At 34.9% G+C, this 15,702-nt stretch overlaps 2 protein-coding genes across 2 annotated transcripts; one reads left to right on the top strand and one right to left on the bottom strand.

The window, feature by feature from the left end:
- Nucleotides 1-1,006: 1,006 nt before the first annotated feature.
- Nucleotides 1,007-3,430, top strand: LOC109208957 (transcription factor LHW-like). The gene is made up of 7 exons (XM_019372113.1): nucleotides 1,007-1,274; nucleotides 1,519-1,572; nucleotides 1,673-1,831; nucleotides 1,933-2,038; nucleotides 2,130-2,171; nucleotides 2,266-2,322; nucleotides 2,699-3,430. The coding sequence occupies exons 1-7, from the start codon at nucleotides 1,138-1,140 to the stop codon at nucleotides 3,296-3,298; spliced, it is 1,155 nt and encodes a 384-aa protein (XP_019227658.1). The 5' UTR covers nucleotides 1,007-1,137; the 3' UTR covers nucleotides 3,299-3,430.
- Nucleotides 3,431-4,550: 1,120 nt separating this feature from the next.
- LOC109208956 (threonine--tRNA ligase, mitochondrial 1) lies at nucleotides 4,551-15,354 on the bottom strand. Its single transcript, XM_019372112.1, has 20 exons — nucleotides 14,982-15,354; nucleotides 13,883-14,120; nucleotides 13,691-13,750; nucleotides 13,019-13,108; nucleotides 12,203-12,277; nucleotides 11,970-12,098; nucleotides 11,796-11,885; nucleotides 10,879-10,967; nucleotides 10,705-10,801; nucleotides 9,695-9,781; nucleotides 8,681-8,765; nucleotides 8,046-8,140; nucleotides 7,818-7,850; nucleotides 7,654-7,740; nucleotides 7,261-7,353; nucleotides 6,667-6,759; nucleotides 6,313-6,534; nucleotides 6,129-6,200; nucleotides 5,358-5,429; nucleotides 4,551-4,870 (listed from the first exon to the last, which is right to left on the bottom strand). Exons 1-20 carry the CDS (start codon nucleotides 15,254-15,256, stop codon nucleotides 4,775-4,777), a joined length of 2,178 nt encoding a protein of 725 aa, XP_019227657.1. The 5' UTR covers nucleotides 15,257-15,354; the 3' UTR covers nucleotides 4,551-4,774.
- Between the last annotated feature and the right edge of the window lie 348 nt (nucleotides 15,355-15,702).

Here is a 15,702-nt window from a genome sequence, read left to right as displayed (position 1 = left end):
ATGCAGAAAACCCAATAAAAGTGTAGTTTCTTTTCCACATTGGTTAATATACAATAAATAAATGAAATTGGAATCTAAGTAGAAAATAAATAGGAGGACCCAAATATATGCCATAATAGTTGAGAAAAAAGACTAGCACTAGAACTATTTTAAAGAGACTCCCGCATATAGCAAATGGGGTCTCAACTCTCAAAATATTGAAATTGGCATAAGGAAGAAAATTCAGAAAGATTTATAAAACTCATAATGTTTGGCCCTCCCAATAAACTCATAATTGGGGTTTTCTTTTCTTTTGTGTAAACCAGTCATTTAAAAGATAACTACAAGTAATTATCGTAAGAACTATAATCAACAACCTGAAAATAAAGCTATATACTACACCATATTAAAATTTATTGACGATAGAGTTGTCTTCGTATGACCTATAGGTCACGAGTTCGAGTCGTATAAGAAATCACTAATGCTTGCATTAGGGTAGACTGTCTACATCACATCCCCTAGAGTGCTATCAATTCTTCAATCTTGTGCGAACGCGGAATGCTTTGTGCATCGGGCTGCCATTGATGGTATAAATTTTTTTATAGCATAAATATATACTCCCTCCGTTCACTTTTACTTGGCAGGTATACTAAAAACAAATTTTTATTTTTACTTGTCACTTTACGCATATCAAGAGAAGACAAAAAAAATTTCCAGTTATACCCACAGTATTTATTACTCATTTCAAATCATTTTCTCAAATCCAATAAAATATGCATCAATTAATATGGTAATTATGCACTTCATTTATTATTTCTTAAGGGGCGTAAAAAGTGAAAACGTGCCAAGAAAAAGTGAACGGAGGGTGTATATATATATATATATTGAATGGAGGGGTTTGAAAAAGAGATTATTGGAAACCGGGCAGGCAAAAGCGTGGGGCCTTGTGCAGTCTATATTGGTAAAATCTTGAAAACACCTTCTTTTTCTCTCATTATATAAGAGAGAGAAAGAAGGGAAGAGGTATAAATGTGATACTACTATATATTTCTTTGGTGGTGTCCTTATATAAAGTAAAGGATGTTATGTCTTTGCTTCTCTTAACAAAAAAAATTATTTTCTTTCAAGTCCAAAGGAAAGAAGTTAATTCCAAATTAAATGGAAGAACAACTTAGCTCTTTAGCAGTTACTCATCTTCTTCAACACTCTCTAAGGAGTTTATGTATTCATGAAAACTCTCAATGGGTTTATGCTGTCTTTTGGAGAATCTTGCCCAGAAACTATCCTCCTCCCAAGTATGCTTTTCATTCAGTTATAGCTTTTTTGTTTAACCATATGATATTCCAAACTTTAGGTTAGGCTGTCTACATCATACCCCTTGAGGTGCAGCCCTTCCTCGTAATCGGCGTGAATACGAATGCCATGTGCATCGAGCTGTCATCCGATATTTGAAATCGACTGGTTTAATTTATTCATTTTCATAAAACAAGTCACATAATGCTAATTGTATTCTCTCTTTTTTTTTTCCTTTTGAATTAGGTGGGATAGTCAAGGAGGAGCATATGATAGGTCAAGAGGGAATAGAAGAAACTGGTAAATGTTTTGCTCATATATATATAATATATCAATTCTTCTTCTTCTTTTTCTAGATGGGAATTAGCTTATTTTTTAATTTGGTATAATAAAATGATAGGATATTGGTATGGGAAGATGGTTTTTGCAATTTTGCAGCATCAACAGCAGAGATGAATGAATGTGAAGGATCTTCTACTAATAATTATGGAGAATATCAAGGATTACAACCTGACCTTTTTTTCAAGATGTCCCATGAAATCTACAACTATGGTGAAGGGTATATATATATAACAAAGAAAAATATGCAGAATTTTATTTCCTTCCACTTGTTTAGTACCTTTCAATTATTCCAAGATTTTTATTTTTTAATTTTTGCAGTATAATTGGAAAAGTAGCAGCAGATCACAGTCATAAATGGATCTATAAAGAACCTAATGAACAAGAAATCAATTTCTTGTCTGCATGGCACAACTCTGCTGATTCTGTAAGCACATATTCTAAGCTTAACTATTTATATATTTTATTAATTTTCAATACTTTTTGTTTTGTTAACATATTTTCTTTTTTTCCAACAGCACCCAAGAACTTGGGAAGCTCAGTTTCGTTCTGGTATAAAGGTAAGAAAAATCTTGACCACATTCCATAAAATTATATTTCACTTAGGTTTGTTGGATCAAATGTAATGTTTGTTTTATCCTTTGTTGTTTTCAGACTATAGCCTTGATTGCTGTTAGAGAAGGTGTCATTCAGTTAGGAGCTGTTCATAAGGTATAATCTTTTTATCCCTCTACCCTACTCACCCACCCCACTCAAAAACCCTTAAAACCAACACTATATCAACTATATAAAAGTTTATGGTATGTGCAATGATATGTAAAGAGTTTTAGCATTATCAGATTATGTCGACTTATAATAATAGATAACTTTACATATAAGCCTGATATGGTACTTGAAAACTATACTAATAACCTTTTATAACCATTTAAATCGCACTGCTAGTGTAAAAATTACTTATAATGTCGGCATATAACATAAACACGTCTGCTAAAAGACTTGAAACATATATGTATAGATGGACTACATAGGTTGTTTCTTTTTTGTAGTCGTATATTCTTGAAATTTACTGGGCCGACTAATTATATAGGTCATAGAAGACCTGAGCTATGTGGTGCTACTAAGAAAGAAGTTTAGTTACATAGAAAGCATTCCAGGAGTTCTACTGCCACATCCATCTTCCTCAGCATATCCTTTCAAGATGGACGGTTACGGCGCGCCACCCGACGCGTGGCACTTACAAGCCAATTTAGCAGTAGCAGCAACTCCGGCACCAGCTGAATTCTACGAACATCTCAATCATCAACAACACATGAAGATCACGCCTTCAATGAGCAGCTTGGAAGCACTACTTTCCAAGCTGCCATCCGTCGTTCCAGCAGACGCTGCTGGAATGACCGGTTCAATACCTACCTATTGTGAGTACCAACCCCAATATAGGCCTAGTGTTGAAATGTTGGGGTTGGAGAAAGTGGCTAAAGAAGAGTATGATGAAGAGGAAGACAATAATGATGAAGAAAAAAGTAGGAATAACAATAATAATAATGAGAAATTAGATCATCATGGTGGAGAGAGTAGTAGTTCAATGTCATCTTACAGTCATCACCATCACCATTATAATCATCAGCAGCATTTTGGTTATCATCCTGATTTGAATGTAAGTAGCAGCATGCCAAATAATGGATATTAATTATAAGTCATTATGGTAATTAATTAAGTGTATTGTTTGGAATGTAATGTTTAGATTGTATTATTAGGAAGAATGGATCTTTCTCCACAGCTAACAAAGTAAATGTAGTCTCTATCTTTTTTGTTTCACTCAGTGTTGTGGTGAATTTTGGAAATATTCCCTTGGTACTTTTCCTTTGTGTCTACTAACAACTTTTCCCGTCTTTTGATATCTCATGCTTATAGCATCAACCTTTACCAGAATCGAACAGTGATATATTTCCAATCACAAGTAAAATCCCTTGTCAAGAATTGACATTGGCACTTTCAAAAGTATTTATCACCAAAGGGAGGGAAAAAGATCGAAAATTTCGTTCTTTAAAAGAAAAAGGAAAATGTCAGTATATACGTGAGTAGGTAAAAGAGCATAAACCGTACAAGGGGACCATTCGAAAAGATTCATTAGGAATTGAACCTTTTGAAGGAGGTGATTGCATTGCAATGGCAAAAGAGCTTCCATATGATATGACGTAGCAATAAATGTAAAATGTCTTGCAGCATGAAAATATGACGCTTTCTGGCCACAAAAATACGTTATAAAGATTCATTGAGCTTCCTCCAAAATCTGTAAACATTTGTGACAAAATACCTTCTTGGTTCAAGAGAGTAACGCCCTGGAACATATCCTTTACCAATTAATCTTTGAACCTTCTTCTCAAAATGACTTGCTCATTTAACAAAACAGCGAACATGCTTCATCACAAAAATGTGTTTTCGGATACTTGATCTCTTGGTGTCAGGGGAAGCAATTCACCATCTCGTCCATGACAGATATTTGAATACTCAAGAATTAGCAAGTTTAAGATTTCCATAACTGATAGCGAAAACCAAAATATTATCCCTCATCTTCTTGTTTAGTTAATGGAACGAACAATATATGATTTTTATCAGGAAGTTCTAAAATTGAAACTAAGTACTTGTTTGAACAGGAGAGATGCTATAATATACTGTTAACATAAAGAATTTCTGGCAAGACTGAAATTCCATCCAGTATAAAAGCAATAGTATTTGTCAAAAAGTAGCACAGTTGTAAACTAAGACAGACACGGCATCCAGTACCATGAAAACGTAAATGCTGATTTGCTGTTCACGTAGTGGAATAACCTAACCTATTTGGGAAAAACAACTACTCACAAACCAATATGGGCTAACTACTGTCAATCACAATTCGATTCCACTTAAAGACATCAGAAGAAAGAAAAAGATTAAACAGCTAGTAAGAAACAAATTACCAACCTGCTTGTAAGAAAATACAAGTATAATACAAAATTTCCAACTGAGTTTATATCAGATTGTTGTAATAGAATAGCTTTCAATTACTGAAAAACAAATAGACTGAGTGTATTGGCATGCATTACATCTCCTACATGTAGGAAAACTGAAAATTGATTGTGGGCTACATTTCTTCAGTAGTACAATGCACAAGAAGCAGTGTCTCCTATTGAAATGATGCAACCGAATCTTTGAAGTGAGCGAGGAGGTCATCAACTGTCATGACTTGATGATCAGGCTTGTCTCTCACTCGAACGCTCACCTGATATCATTTTTATACAGAGATCAGATTTTTCAGCAAGAATAAGCAGTTGAATATTGACTATTAGATTTAAAATTAGAAAATAAAAAAATCCTATGGAGGAGAATGCATGAAGGATTACAGAAAGAAACCAAGAACTGACAGAAGCATAAACCATGAACTACATCATTCCCAATAGCAAGAGCTATTGTGCAGCTTGCAACTATTTAATGCAAAGTAAATGAAATCATGTTCAAAGAAATCTGGATGTTCCAACTATTCGAGATCTAGTACCCTGAAAACTTGAATGCTGACTTGCTGTTCCGAATGTTCCAACTATTCAAATTTAAAGGAAAATGATGGTTTTTAACCAACTTATCAGTCTGAACTTAGAAAGTCACTAAAATAATGGAGCCAGATCAAAGTAATCTGGATACTATTTTTTCAGTTTGTTCAATTGCAATCACAAAAAGATATATACGATGCAGGTCGGGGACAATAAAGATACCTGCCGACTACTGGCTTCCGCCTCTCCAACAACCAGAATATAGTTATATTGTGCCACTTGAGCCTCTCGTACCTGCACATACATTAACAGCCATAAACAAGCATTTCTTTTTAACAGGCCAACAAGAAGTTTTATTTGAGACTGAACTTGTATTGCGTGAGGAATATTTAAGTTACTTCATCAAATCTTCATAGCATATTAGCTTCAAAGCTGAAAGCACTATGTCATTCCGATGGCTTGCTTCGGAGTACAGGATGGATATACAATATAAAATTTACATCTCCCATTATTCTGTGGGTGTATGTTACATCCTTCTTTTTCTATTTTTTAATCCACTAGTAAACTTCTCTAATAGCATTTCTGAAGCCAAATGTAGCTTAACAAATTCAGGACGGCAGTCCTTGCCAGTCCTTAATACCAATCCCGTCAAAAAAGAGGTGACCACTATTGACTTTAGCTGATATATCAACACAAGGACTTTAAAAACATAATGGTTATTGTTGGAAGGAACTGAGTCTTTTATGCCAGCTGAGTCTCCAAACAGACCTAACTTATGTGACACTGCATAGATGATTTCCACATAGAAGTAGTTTTTTATTTCCTTTTTATAAAATAAACTCTAACCAAGAAACAGGGAAATTTGTTGTTACTTCGTCCTTAGACCTAAATACTTACTGTAAATTAGTAATTTCATATAAAAATTGCTCAGTGAGCCTGCACTAGCGCGAAACAGACGAGCATTCTATCTGATAAACGACATTAAACACAAACCTTCTTCTGGATTGTCCTGTCACTTGTATCAACATCAACATAATAACCAGCATCATGTATTCGCTCTCGGAGCTGAATAAAAGACAAGCAAAAGGTTAAGGCAATTTCATAATGATGAACTACACAGGAAAGAATAATTCATGAAATGCTATTCGTTTAATGAAAGTACATAACAGAAACTAACCTCCAGAGCATATGACTGAGATTTGTCGGAAACAGGGCAGACCATTGCTTGACGTGGACTAAGCCAGAAAGGCCATTTCCCCTTGAAATGCTCCAAAAGAATAGCAAACATACGCTCAACTGACCCAAGTATAGCTCTATGTATCATAACTGGTCTCTCCCTCTTATTTTCATCTTCTGCTGAGTATGCAAGGTTGAATCGTTGAGGAAGTTGGAAATCAAGCTGAAAAAGAAAGCATTTAGATGAATACTTCCAATGTGGTGCAATAGACCTTTCCGAAAAGTTTGAAGGTAAATGAAATTTCAAAGGGGAATTGTTTGTGGAATGAACCAATTTCGTAAGACCAAATCTAACCTGCAATGTTGCACACTGGAATTTTCTTCTCATTGCGTCAGAAACACTTATATCAATTTTTGGACCGTAAAACGCTCCATCTCCTTCGTTTTTCTGATTGAACAGAACTCTTTAAGTAAAAGTCAAGATTAAAGCAATTAAGAAAAAGAACAACCAAGAAAAGAAGACACAACGGGGTGACTACCTCGGTTTTCCATACATAAACAGAAAATTGCTAGAGGGTAACCCCCCCCCCCCACCACACACACACACACAAAAAAAAAATCCCAAAACAACAATCCCGATTTTCCTGTTGGTGTAACCCAAAAAGAGCTACACCTCCCGTCATACAACAACATTTGATTGCGCAAGGAATTTAAAATATTAGTTTAAATAGTAAAAAAGTAAATATAAGTCAAGTAGAATTACTAAAAAAGAAGTGAAAGCTCCATACAACAACTTTATAGTAGAATGGTGTCATCATTGAGTGACGTGACATAAAAATGGAATAGAGTGGGATAAAAGAAGCACCAAAAAAGGTGTAGAATTGTAATAAATGATGTCTAAAGTCCAATTTTTTTTAATTTTCAGATCCAAGAAAATTTGATAGCAAACCTCCCAGGGCTTTCCGAACTCGTCCAATGCTTCCGCAAGAGCATCTTCAGCCTTGTTCCAGCTTTCTAAGTCTCCAAGATACTTTTCAGGCCTCTGCAAGTCAGAAATACGAGTGGGATATACATGGAGAAATGTACAACAGAAATGTGGAAAGCACTCACAAAATGCATGTTAGACCATATACAGAAACATCTGAATATAAGAACAATGGAAAAAACAGTTGCACTTGCAGCTCACTTTCCAGACAAGAATATGTATGGAACAACGAAAAATGTTCCATAACAGGGGCAACTGTCTGTAATCAATACTATAATAACGAATGCATGTAGGACCGATATTTAGCCGAAATCAATTATAACAATATGAAAAATAATGGAATAGAAAAAGTCGTACCGTTGATAACTTCAGGTCAAAAGTGAAACCAAATATCTTATACACATAACTGATGAAATCTAAGACACCCTTGACTTCATCCTTAATCTGCAACGTGAATAATTTAGGTCATACTAGTTTTCCAATTATGTAGGTTCATAGCACAGTCATAAATCATAACCCACCTGTGACTCCCTGCAAAAGATGTGAGCATCATCCTGCAAAGTAATAGGGTTAGAAAAGAGGTTGTCTAAGCACAAAGGAGGCAGTAATGAAGGTTTTATAGGAAGAGGTTCTTCAGGATGACACATGGCAAAAACTTAAGTGTATGAAACAAACCACTATTGCTCCTTAAGAAAAAGCTTACATGATCATCTATTAAAGACAAAAGGAAATAAAAAATGTGACAATACCTGCTGAAATCTCCTGACACGTGTTAAGCCAGTAAGTGCACCACTGGCCTCATTCCTGTGTAGAACTCCAAAGTCAGCCAGACGGAGTGGTAGCTCTGCATTATTGAACTGTTGGTTAATCATTGAGGTGTTGCTTACAGTTAAAATAACATGAATGAGAATGCTACTAGTTAGTGCATCTATATATACATATATATATATATATATATATATATATATATATATATATATATATATAAAATTATTATGATGCAGAAACTACAGGCTGGTATTAATAATGAGAAACAACGGATTTTCATGAAAGGCAAAAATTTGCAGAGAGCATGTTGCAGGTATAAACAGGCACCCTTTTAGACAACAAATTTCATGAAATTTCACCCCTTGACAAGGTGGACAATACTGAGATTCCTTGTAATTTGACAATCTGATTCAGCATGACATCATAGACAACCAAATAGCACCTCTGCAGTTACTAGTAGCACCAACATTTTATGGTCAAAGCATCTCTATGTTATCATGAGAATTTCTGATCAGGCATGCCTTAGTTCCAAATTAACTGCACGCCAGACCAATGGTAAAACCAAAAAACATGCAAATAAAGCAAGAGAAGAAAAGTAACTATTGGAAAAGCTCACCCCTGTAGGAACGAACTCTGTGATCAAATATTAAACAATGGCCTGGGCAATTCATTGGCTTCAGCCCAAATTCTTGTTTTTCAATCTGCAGCCCGAAGAAGCAAGAACCATTACACAACAAAGATAGCTCCTAGCTAACTATGTTCACCCAGAGGCAGTACTTACAAAACAAGATACTAAAACCTATTCACGTTTAACATAAACAGAGATACTTAAGCAAAACAAAAGAAAGAGTAAAACAATACAAATCTAGATTATTTGTGAGAACTAAATATCTCAAATAAGTGAAGGAATTTCATGTTTCTACTATATAATCCAGCATTTCCTGTCCTAACTAAATAACCTTCATGTCTAATTTGTGAGCAAGATAAGATATTTGCAAACATACATGTCTCCTCACTTATCAACTCGCAATTTGTAAGCAAATCAATAGAACCACTAAAGTTTTGTATGAAACATTTTAATATATCGAAAACACTGGAACTAATTAAAAAGTTACTAATTATCTTATTATTCATTTTTCTAAACATATATACTATTATCATTTTTTAAACTAGATTATACTATTATAGTATTGATTATACTATTATTCTACTGATGTTTATTGAATTCAATCACTCCTTTGAGCCTTTCGGCGACGCAACTGATTTCAAAATATTATAAGCATGTAATATGATCTTAGAACTTAAACTATCATTAGGGACCAATATAATAGCTATTATGATAGAACTAAGCAAGAGGATACTCCAAAAAGAGCAATGCAATATAACAATCACTGGCTAACAAAAGAAAGTACTTCCTCATTTCCAGTTTATATGACACTCTTTCCATTTTGGATACTCAGAAATTTCACCTCATTCTGTATAAATTTGAGACATACTCCTCTTACTCTTACTGACATAAAATATTCCTACTTCAAGTATCAATGTTGCCGAAATTAGGCTGTTAAAAAAATGAAAAACTTATTCAAATGCACCACAATATGAAAGCAGCTACAAGTGCAGAAAATTTTACCTCAAAAACGAACATGTTTTCCTTGTAATTTGCAGCATGCCCAGAAGTTTCCCACAACTGCATGTTGTACATATTTGGACTCCAAACCTGCATAAGCATGTATGAAGACAAGCACTCATAAATAAACCAGCACACAACTTTATCAGTTGAGGTCCAAATCCAATAGTTCAATCTTTTATCTCTCTTCCTACATTGAGGAGAGGGGGAATGGAAAAAAGAGAAAAAGAAGACGCAACTCATAGGCCAAGAGGAAAAAAGAAAAGGGCGAAGACATAATATCTCGTCATATGCATGGATGCCAAAATTGAAAATTACATGGATATAGGAGCATGTCAGACACATATTTTAGTGCCTGCATTCTTATATTTTTAGGACATGTGTATCCTCTGATTAAAATGTCCCTTGATTGAGTAATGAGTGCCTGATTCCAGACACCAACTATGCCTATATGATATAGGATACAAAAAAAAAACCGCTAAGTCGTTCTGTTGTTTCTCAAAGTTAGTGTCCTTTTTCAGTCTATGACTGTTTTGCACATTCCTTGCCTTGTTCTAATGGCTGCTTTTGCCTTTTCCCTCTCTATTATTTTTTCATTCTTGTATACTATTAAACTTCTTATAATAGTGTTTGACTCGGCTCTTGCCCACTTCATTCTTTTAAAATTATGGTGTATTTCCACCAAAGTTTGCACCTGACATTACACATATGTCAGTATCCTTGCTGCTTTGATCTAATCTAAGGATTGAATTGATTGTTAATGAAGAATTTCAAGACACCAGATGAGGATCTCTACTGTCCAGTGGGCAGAAGGAATTCAGTCCATTATTAGGAGTAAACTATTCACCTCAAATGAAATCAAGAAATAAATGCAGTTTTAACAAGAAACAGAAATGTCCCGACAGAACTCCAGCCAGTCAAATAGTCCATGCAGTCCGAACTAAACTTCCATTGTTCCAATCTGCATTTCAAAAAATTCTTGCGACCAATATACTTAAGCACAAGAAAATTACCTCCTCATAGCCTCTCTTCCAATACTGGCTCTTTATGAACTCCAACAATTTGTTGCAAACTCGAGCACCATGTGGAAGAAAGAAACAACTTCCAGGGCTGAAATGCATAAATCTCATTAAGTATTATGAAATATTTGAGCTATAGTGAAAACTACAAATAATTTCAAGGTATACCTTAATGGATGAAAAAAGAAAAGCTCCTGCTTCTTAGTCAGCTCTCTGTGATCATATTTCTTTGCTTCCTCGATCATAGCTAGGTATTCCTATAAATAGACATTCTTTTATTAAATATTCCTCAAAAGAAGCAGTTCTGTGACCTTTTCTCCTTCCTAAGGACAGGACTAAAAGCAACATCTTCTGCTTTTACTGATAGACCAAATATTAGTTCATTAATTCATCAGGCTAGAACTCAAATAACATATAATTATATGTGGTCTACTCTCGATATCTCCTATCAAGCCTACTCAGCTATCTATGGAAAAAAAGAGTTATTTCTTTACACCAAAAATACGGATGAAATAAAAAGGATTTTATTAAATTCCTTTCTCAATATATCCTCATATTTCTCTCATCTCATATAATCAGAAAAAGCTGAATGCGCCAGCTTTCCAAGCTTAAAAAACCTATCCAAAAAAGAAAAGTTCTCCATGCTTAAAAAAGGATATGTAAATACACCGGAACACAAACAAGAAAAGGCCAAAAAACTGGCTAAAGAGTAAAGGTAAACATAACCAATTACGATTTACAACCTGATGCATATTGATGGATTCCAATTTGCAACATTGGGTACTCTAAAATTGAGCAAAGCATATCTCAAAGATTACCACTCAAAAACAACTTTGAGATCTAAACCTGTAAAATAAGGGATTATTTCCTCCGTCTTTCTCTATCCATTTTCTTTTCCTTTTCCTTTTTTTAGAGGGAGGGCAGGTGTGGTAGTACAGGAAATAGTCTGCAGTTTCATAAGCTCTTCGTTTCATGAAGCAGTTTAACAATTCTTTTTTTTTTTTGGTTCTGATTATTATCACTAAGGCATAGTGGCAAAAGATCAAAGTCAAATCCTAAATGATGTAACCAGCTTTCAAAGTCACCTTCAACTGTTTTTTATCTGGATAAGATATTCCATAAACTCTTTGCAAGCTTTCACGGTCCTTATCTCCCCTCCAATATGCTGATGAAGCCTAGAATCATAAGATTGATCAGAAAAGATCAAATCAACACACATAGGCCGACTCTTTCTTCTATGAGGATATGCATCAACTCACCTTTGTACAAGCTAATGCTTTAACAAAAGAAGTATTTGGTATATGCGGACCACGGCATAGATCAACCAAGGGACCACATCTGTATACTGTGATTGTCTTATCTTCAGGCAAATCCTTAATGATTTCCACCTAATTGAAAGATGGGGAAAATAAATTAAGATGCAAGATTCCTGAAAATGTTGCACACAGAAAAAGCATTGAAGGATCAAGACTGCAGATCATAGGAATTCAACCTTAAACCTATTATCAGAGAACATATCAAGAGCTTGTTGCCGTGAAACTTCGATGCGTTCAAAAGGTTGTTTCTCCTGAGAAATAAAGGGAAGTTAGTTGCATGTTGAATACAATGCAGGAGAAGTAAACAAAAATTTGCAACAGCCAATGGTGCCTTAGCAATTTCTTATAACCATTAGAAAAAAGATAAAACTCTTGAGGTACTCACTAAGTGATGAGAAAGATCTAAAACACCCCTATCAGTCTTATATCGCTATATCCTACAACTTGCTACAACCTTATCGTTGCATTCTTGATTAGGCGTGTATGAAGGATCATAGAAGAAAGAAGATTTTCATTTAAGATAGGAGTATATTCAAGAGCAATACAAGTATTTGACTGTGTATAGTTGTGTCCACCACATTAATAGATAGTGGTCTAGACCCTTGATCTGGTGAATATACTACAACTGGGTCGGAAAGGCTCCACTGATTTTCTTAACTAAAGAGTTCCTTCTAATTCAGCACACTCTATTCTTACATGAATTTACTAGAAAAAGACGAGCACAAAACATTCAAATCTGTCGAATGTGTATTTTCCTTTCATCAACTTCCTAATCATACAGCAAGAAAAGTGAAACTTTTTACTAAGTAAAAAATCACGTAGCAATAAAGAGAAACATGATACTCAACCATAAAACATAGAATCCCTTTTACGAACAACCAGAACAGAGAAATTCCAAGAGACAAAAAAATAAAACAGCAGAAATGTAAAATACAAGAGGCAACAAGCAGTTGCCCTTTTAATCAAGGCAGTTCTGGGAGACAAAAGAGTACCGAAACAGCTTTTGCTGCCTCCGACTCGATCCGTTTAAAATGATCCTCATTTAATCCCAGTTCACCATAAAAGGCGTCATAATAGAAACCCTGCAGTGGCAGTTTAGACATGTCAGAACAGGTTGGAAGCAATATGAACTGACTAAGAATAAGCTATAATGAAAGAGAGGGCCCTGCCAGCTATATGGCCTAGGAGGAGGGCACGTTGTGAGCTCGTGGCTGCAGTAAAAGAAACAGCTTTAAGATACGGTAGGATGAAGAATTGTCCCATTGGTTTGACAAGGATAGCTATCAAATGAAGCAGTCGTCGGGCAATAAATACCAGCTTCAGTTAAATTACTTTTAGGAAACTACTTAATCATATCATTAGCCAGCTAGCTGGACGTTTTCACTTTTATCTATTCCCAAGAAAGAAATGACATAACTTTGCCAAGTAACCAAAAGCCATGTAAGGAGAATAAGAAATTCCATATCACGACTTAGACCCAAGAACTAATCGATTAACTAATCAAGTATGACTCGAAGTCGCCGACTATAAATCCTCCATATCCATCCTGTTCTTTTCAAGCTCATTTCATTCCAACGCTAAATAGTTTTTCTCGCATTCCAGATCACAGCGGAACTCTCAAAAGAATAACTTAAATATTCAAAGATTAGGCAAACATATTATACCTCTCCTCTTGTTGTACATGGTCCAATACACAATTTGCATCCATATGTCCTCTCCAACGACTAACAAAACCACAAAAAGAACATAAACAAAAGTGAAAGAATGAGCAAAGCAAGTATTTCAGCAGTACAAATTTCTAAAGATCATAACTTGATGAAGACACAACCAAAATGTGGTAAACAAAAGGTTGAAACCTCGCCAAGAATGTGAGCACTCGAGTGCCAAAATGTGTCGCGGCCTTCATCACTGTCAAAAGTGAAGAGCTCTAGCTTACAATCACCTTCCAATGGCCTCAACAAATCCCAAAGCACCCCGTTCACCTTCGCGATCAATGCGTTTGAAGCCAAGCTCTTCGATATCTCCTTTGCTATATCCAATGGTGTGGTATTCCATTTCTTCCCCTCCTTCATTGTCCCACTTGGTAACTCGATCCTAATTAAACACAATCATACCCCACATTCAAATGTTTAACTAAATAGAAACTTATTACCAAATAAATCAATGTCGTGTAAATCAAACATCATTCCAACATATATATATATAGAGAGAGAGAAACTTAAAAATTACATATAAAAATAGGATACATCACAATCTGCTTAGTTAAGAAATATTTCAAAAAACATAGGAGAAAATTATATTTCTACTAAAAATTTTGTGACTCCATAAATAACAATAATACCATACTCCTCAACTAAATTTCGGGTGAATAGAAACATTATTTCCTGTATTGTTATCAGTATCGTTTCCTAATACTTCTTAAGAAAACATCTTTAATTGCATAAACATACTATAAATCAAATAAATGACACTATAAATCACATCTTTTATGATTAAAAAAATTAAAAAATCCAAAAAAAAAATATAGAACTTTGTGATCTACATAAAATTGTTACCATACAAATAGAAACAACACCATTCTTTTTCATTTCTTTTCTTTTCTTTTTTTTTTGCAATAATTTTTAGTGTGAAACGGAACATCATATCCTAATGAACGGTACTATAGAACCACAATACGTCTGATAAATTCGCAATAAATAAACATTAACCGGCTATGCAAAGAGCAGCAATGCCATTCTTTTGTTCAAATTAATTTTCAGTGTGAAACGGGACATCATATCCTAATGATTTGAAACTAAACTTACATCTTTAACTACATAAAAAGGTACTACAAAATCACAGTCTATTACAATAAAATATGTCTGATAAATTCGCAATTAAAAAGATTAAGCGACTACGCAAATAGTATCAATGTCATTCTTCTTTAAATCGAGTAGTAAATAATTAGAGTTTTACTTGATAGGATCAGGGGAGAGCGAAAGGCGCTGAAGGTGTTGCTCATTCTGAATAGACTGGAAGAGAGCGATACGTTTAGGAATAACGTTTTGTAGATAACTTTCGTCTTTAGGGTAGGAGACGGCGCTGGAATTAGATTCGGGACCTTTCGCAGCTTTCCCCATTGGTGGTTCTGATGAGAAACTGCGGAGGAGGAGAAACTGTTTACACGGCGGAGGACGGCGGCAGATGGATTGGGTAAAGAGGCGCCAATAGAGTGGGAAAGCCAGTAGCATATAGACGGAAGAATTACTGGGGTTTTAGGATTCGGATTCCGCTTTTGAAAAGGATTGTGTCAAAATTAGTTGACGGTAGCGTGGGGGGCAAGCAATGGGCCTGATTGAGTTGGGTATGGTATATGGTTGGGCTCAAGAGAAAATGGTTTTTATTGGACTGTTTTCGTTATGGACTTGATTAAAGTTGCACGACTACGCTATTTAACCGCTTTCCCCCACTATAGCGATTTGTGCGGAATAACACTTTTAAGTTTAATGAAATAAATTTATTGTAAAAGACCTAAAACAGAATAAACTCTACCAAATTTCTGGATTTTACTGAGGAATGGAATATTTTCAAGCACCCTTCTCTATTTAGGTTAATATTTGTGATTCTATTTTTTCTTAGTATTTGGAATAAGCACAAAGATTGACTAATGTGAACATTCAATGCTTTTGAAGCATGA

Source organism: Nicotiana attenuata, unplaced genomic scaffold (genome assembly GCF_001879085.1).
Source record: "Nicotiana attenuata strain UT unplaced genomic scaffold, NIATTr2, whole genome shotgun sequence".
NCBI classification, from domain to species: Eukaryota; Viridiplantae; Streptophyta; class Magnoliopsida; order Solanales; family Solanaceae; genus Nicotiana; species Nicotiana attenuata.
This window is presented reverse-complemented; position numbering and strand designations above follow the sequence as displayed.

Coding starts and splice junctions, on each gene's coding strand:
- LOC109208957 (XM_019372113.1), top strand. CDS start 1,138: ATGGAAGAACAACTTAGCTCTTTAGCAGTTACTCATCTTCTTCAACAC. Junction 1,573..1,672: donor AGAGGGAATAGAAGAAACTG/GTAAATGTTTTG, acceptor ATAAAATGATAG/GATATTGGTATGGGAAGATG. Junction 1,832..1,932: donor ATCTACAACTATGGTGAAGG/GTATATATATAT, acceptor TAATTTTTGCAG/TATAATTGGAAAAGTAGCAG.
- LOC109208956 (XM_019372112.1), bottom strand. CDS start 15,256: ATGCTACTGGCTTTCCCACTCTATTGGCGCCTCTTTACCCAATCCATC. Junction 7,741..7,817: donor TCTTTTGCAGGGAGTCACAG/GTGGGTTATGAT, acceptor TTCACGTTGCAG/ATTAAGGATGAAGTCAAGGG. Junction 6,201..6,312: donor CTCAGTCATATGCTCTGGAG/GTTAGTTTCTGT, acceptor TCTTTTATTCAG/CTCCGAGAGCGAATACATGA.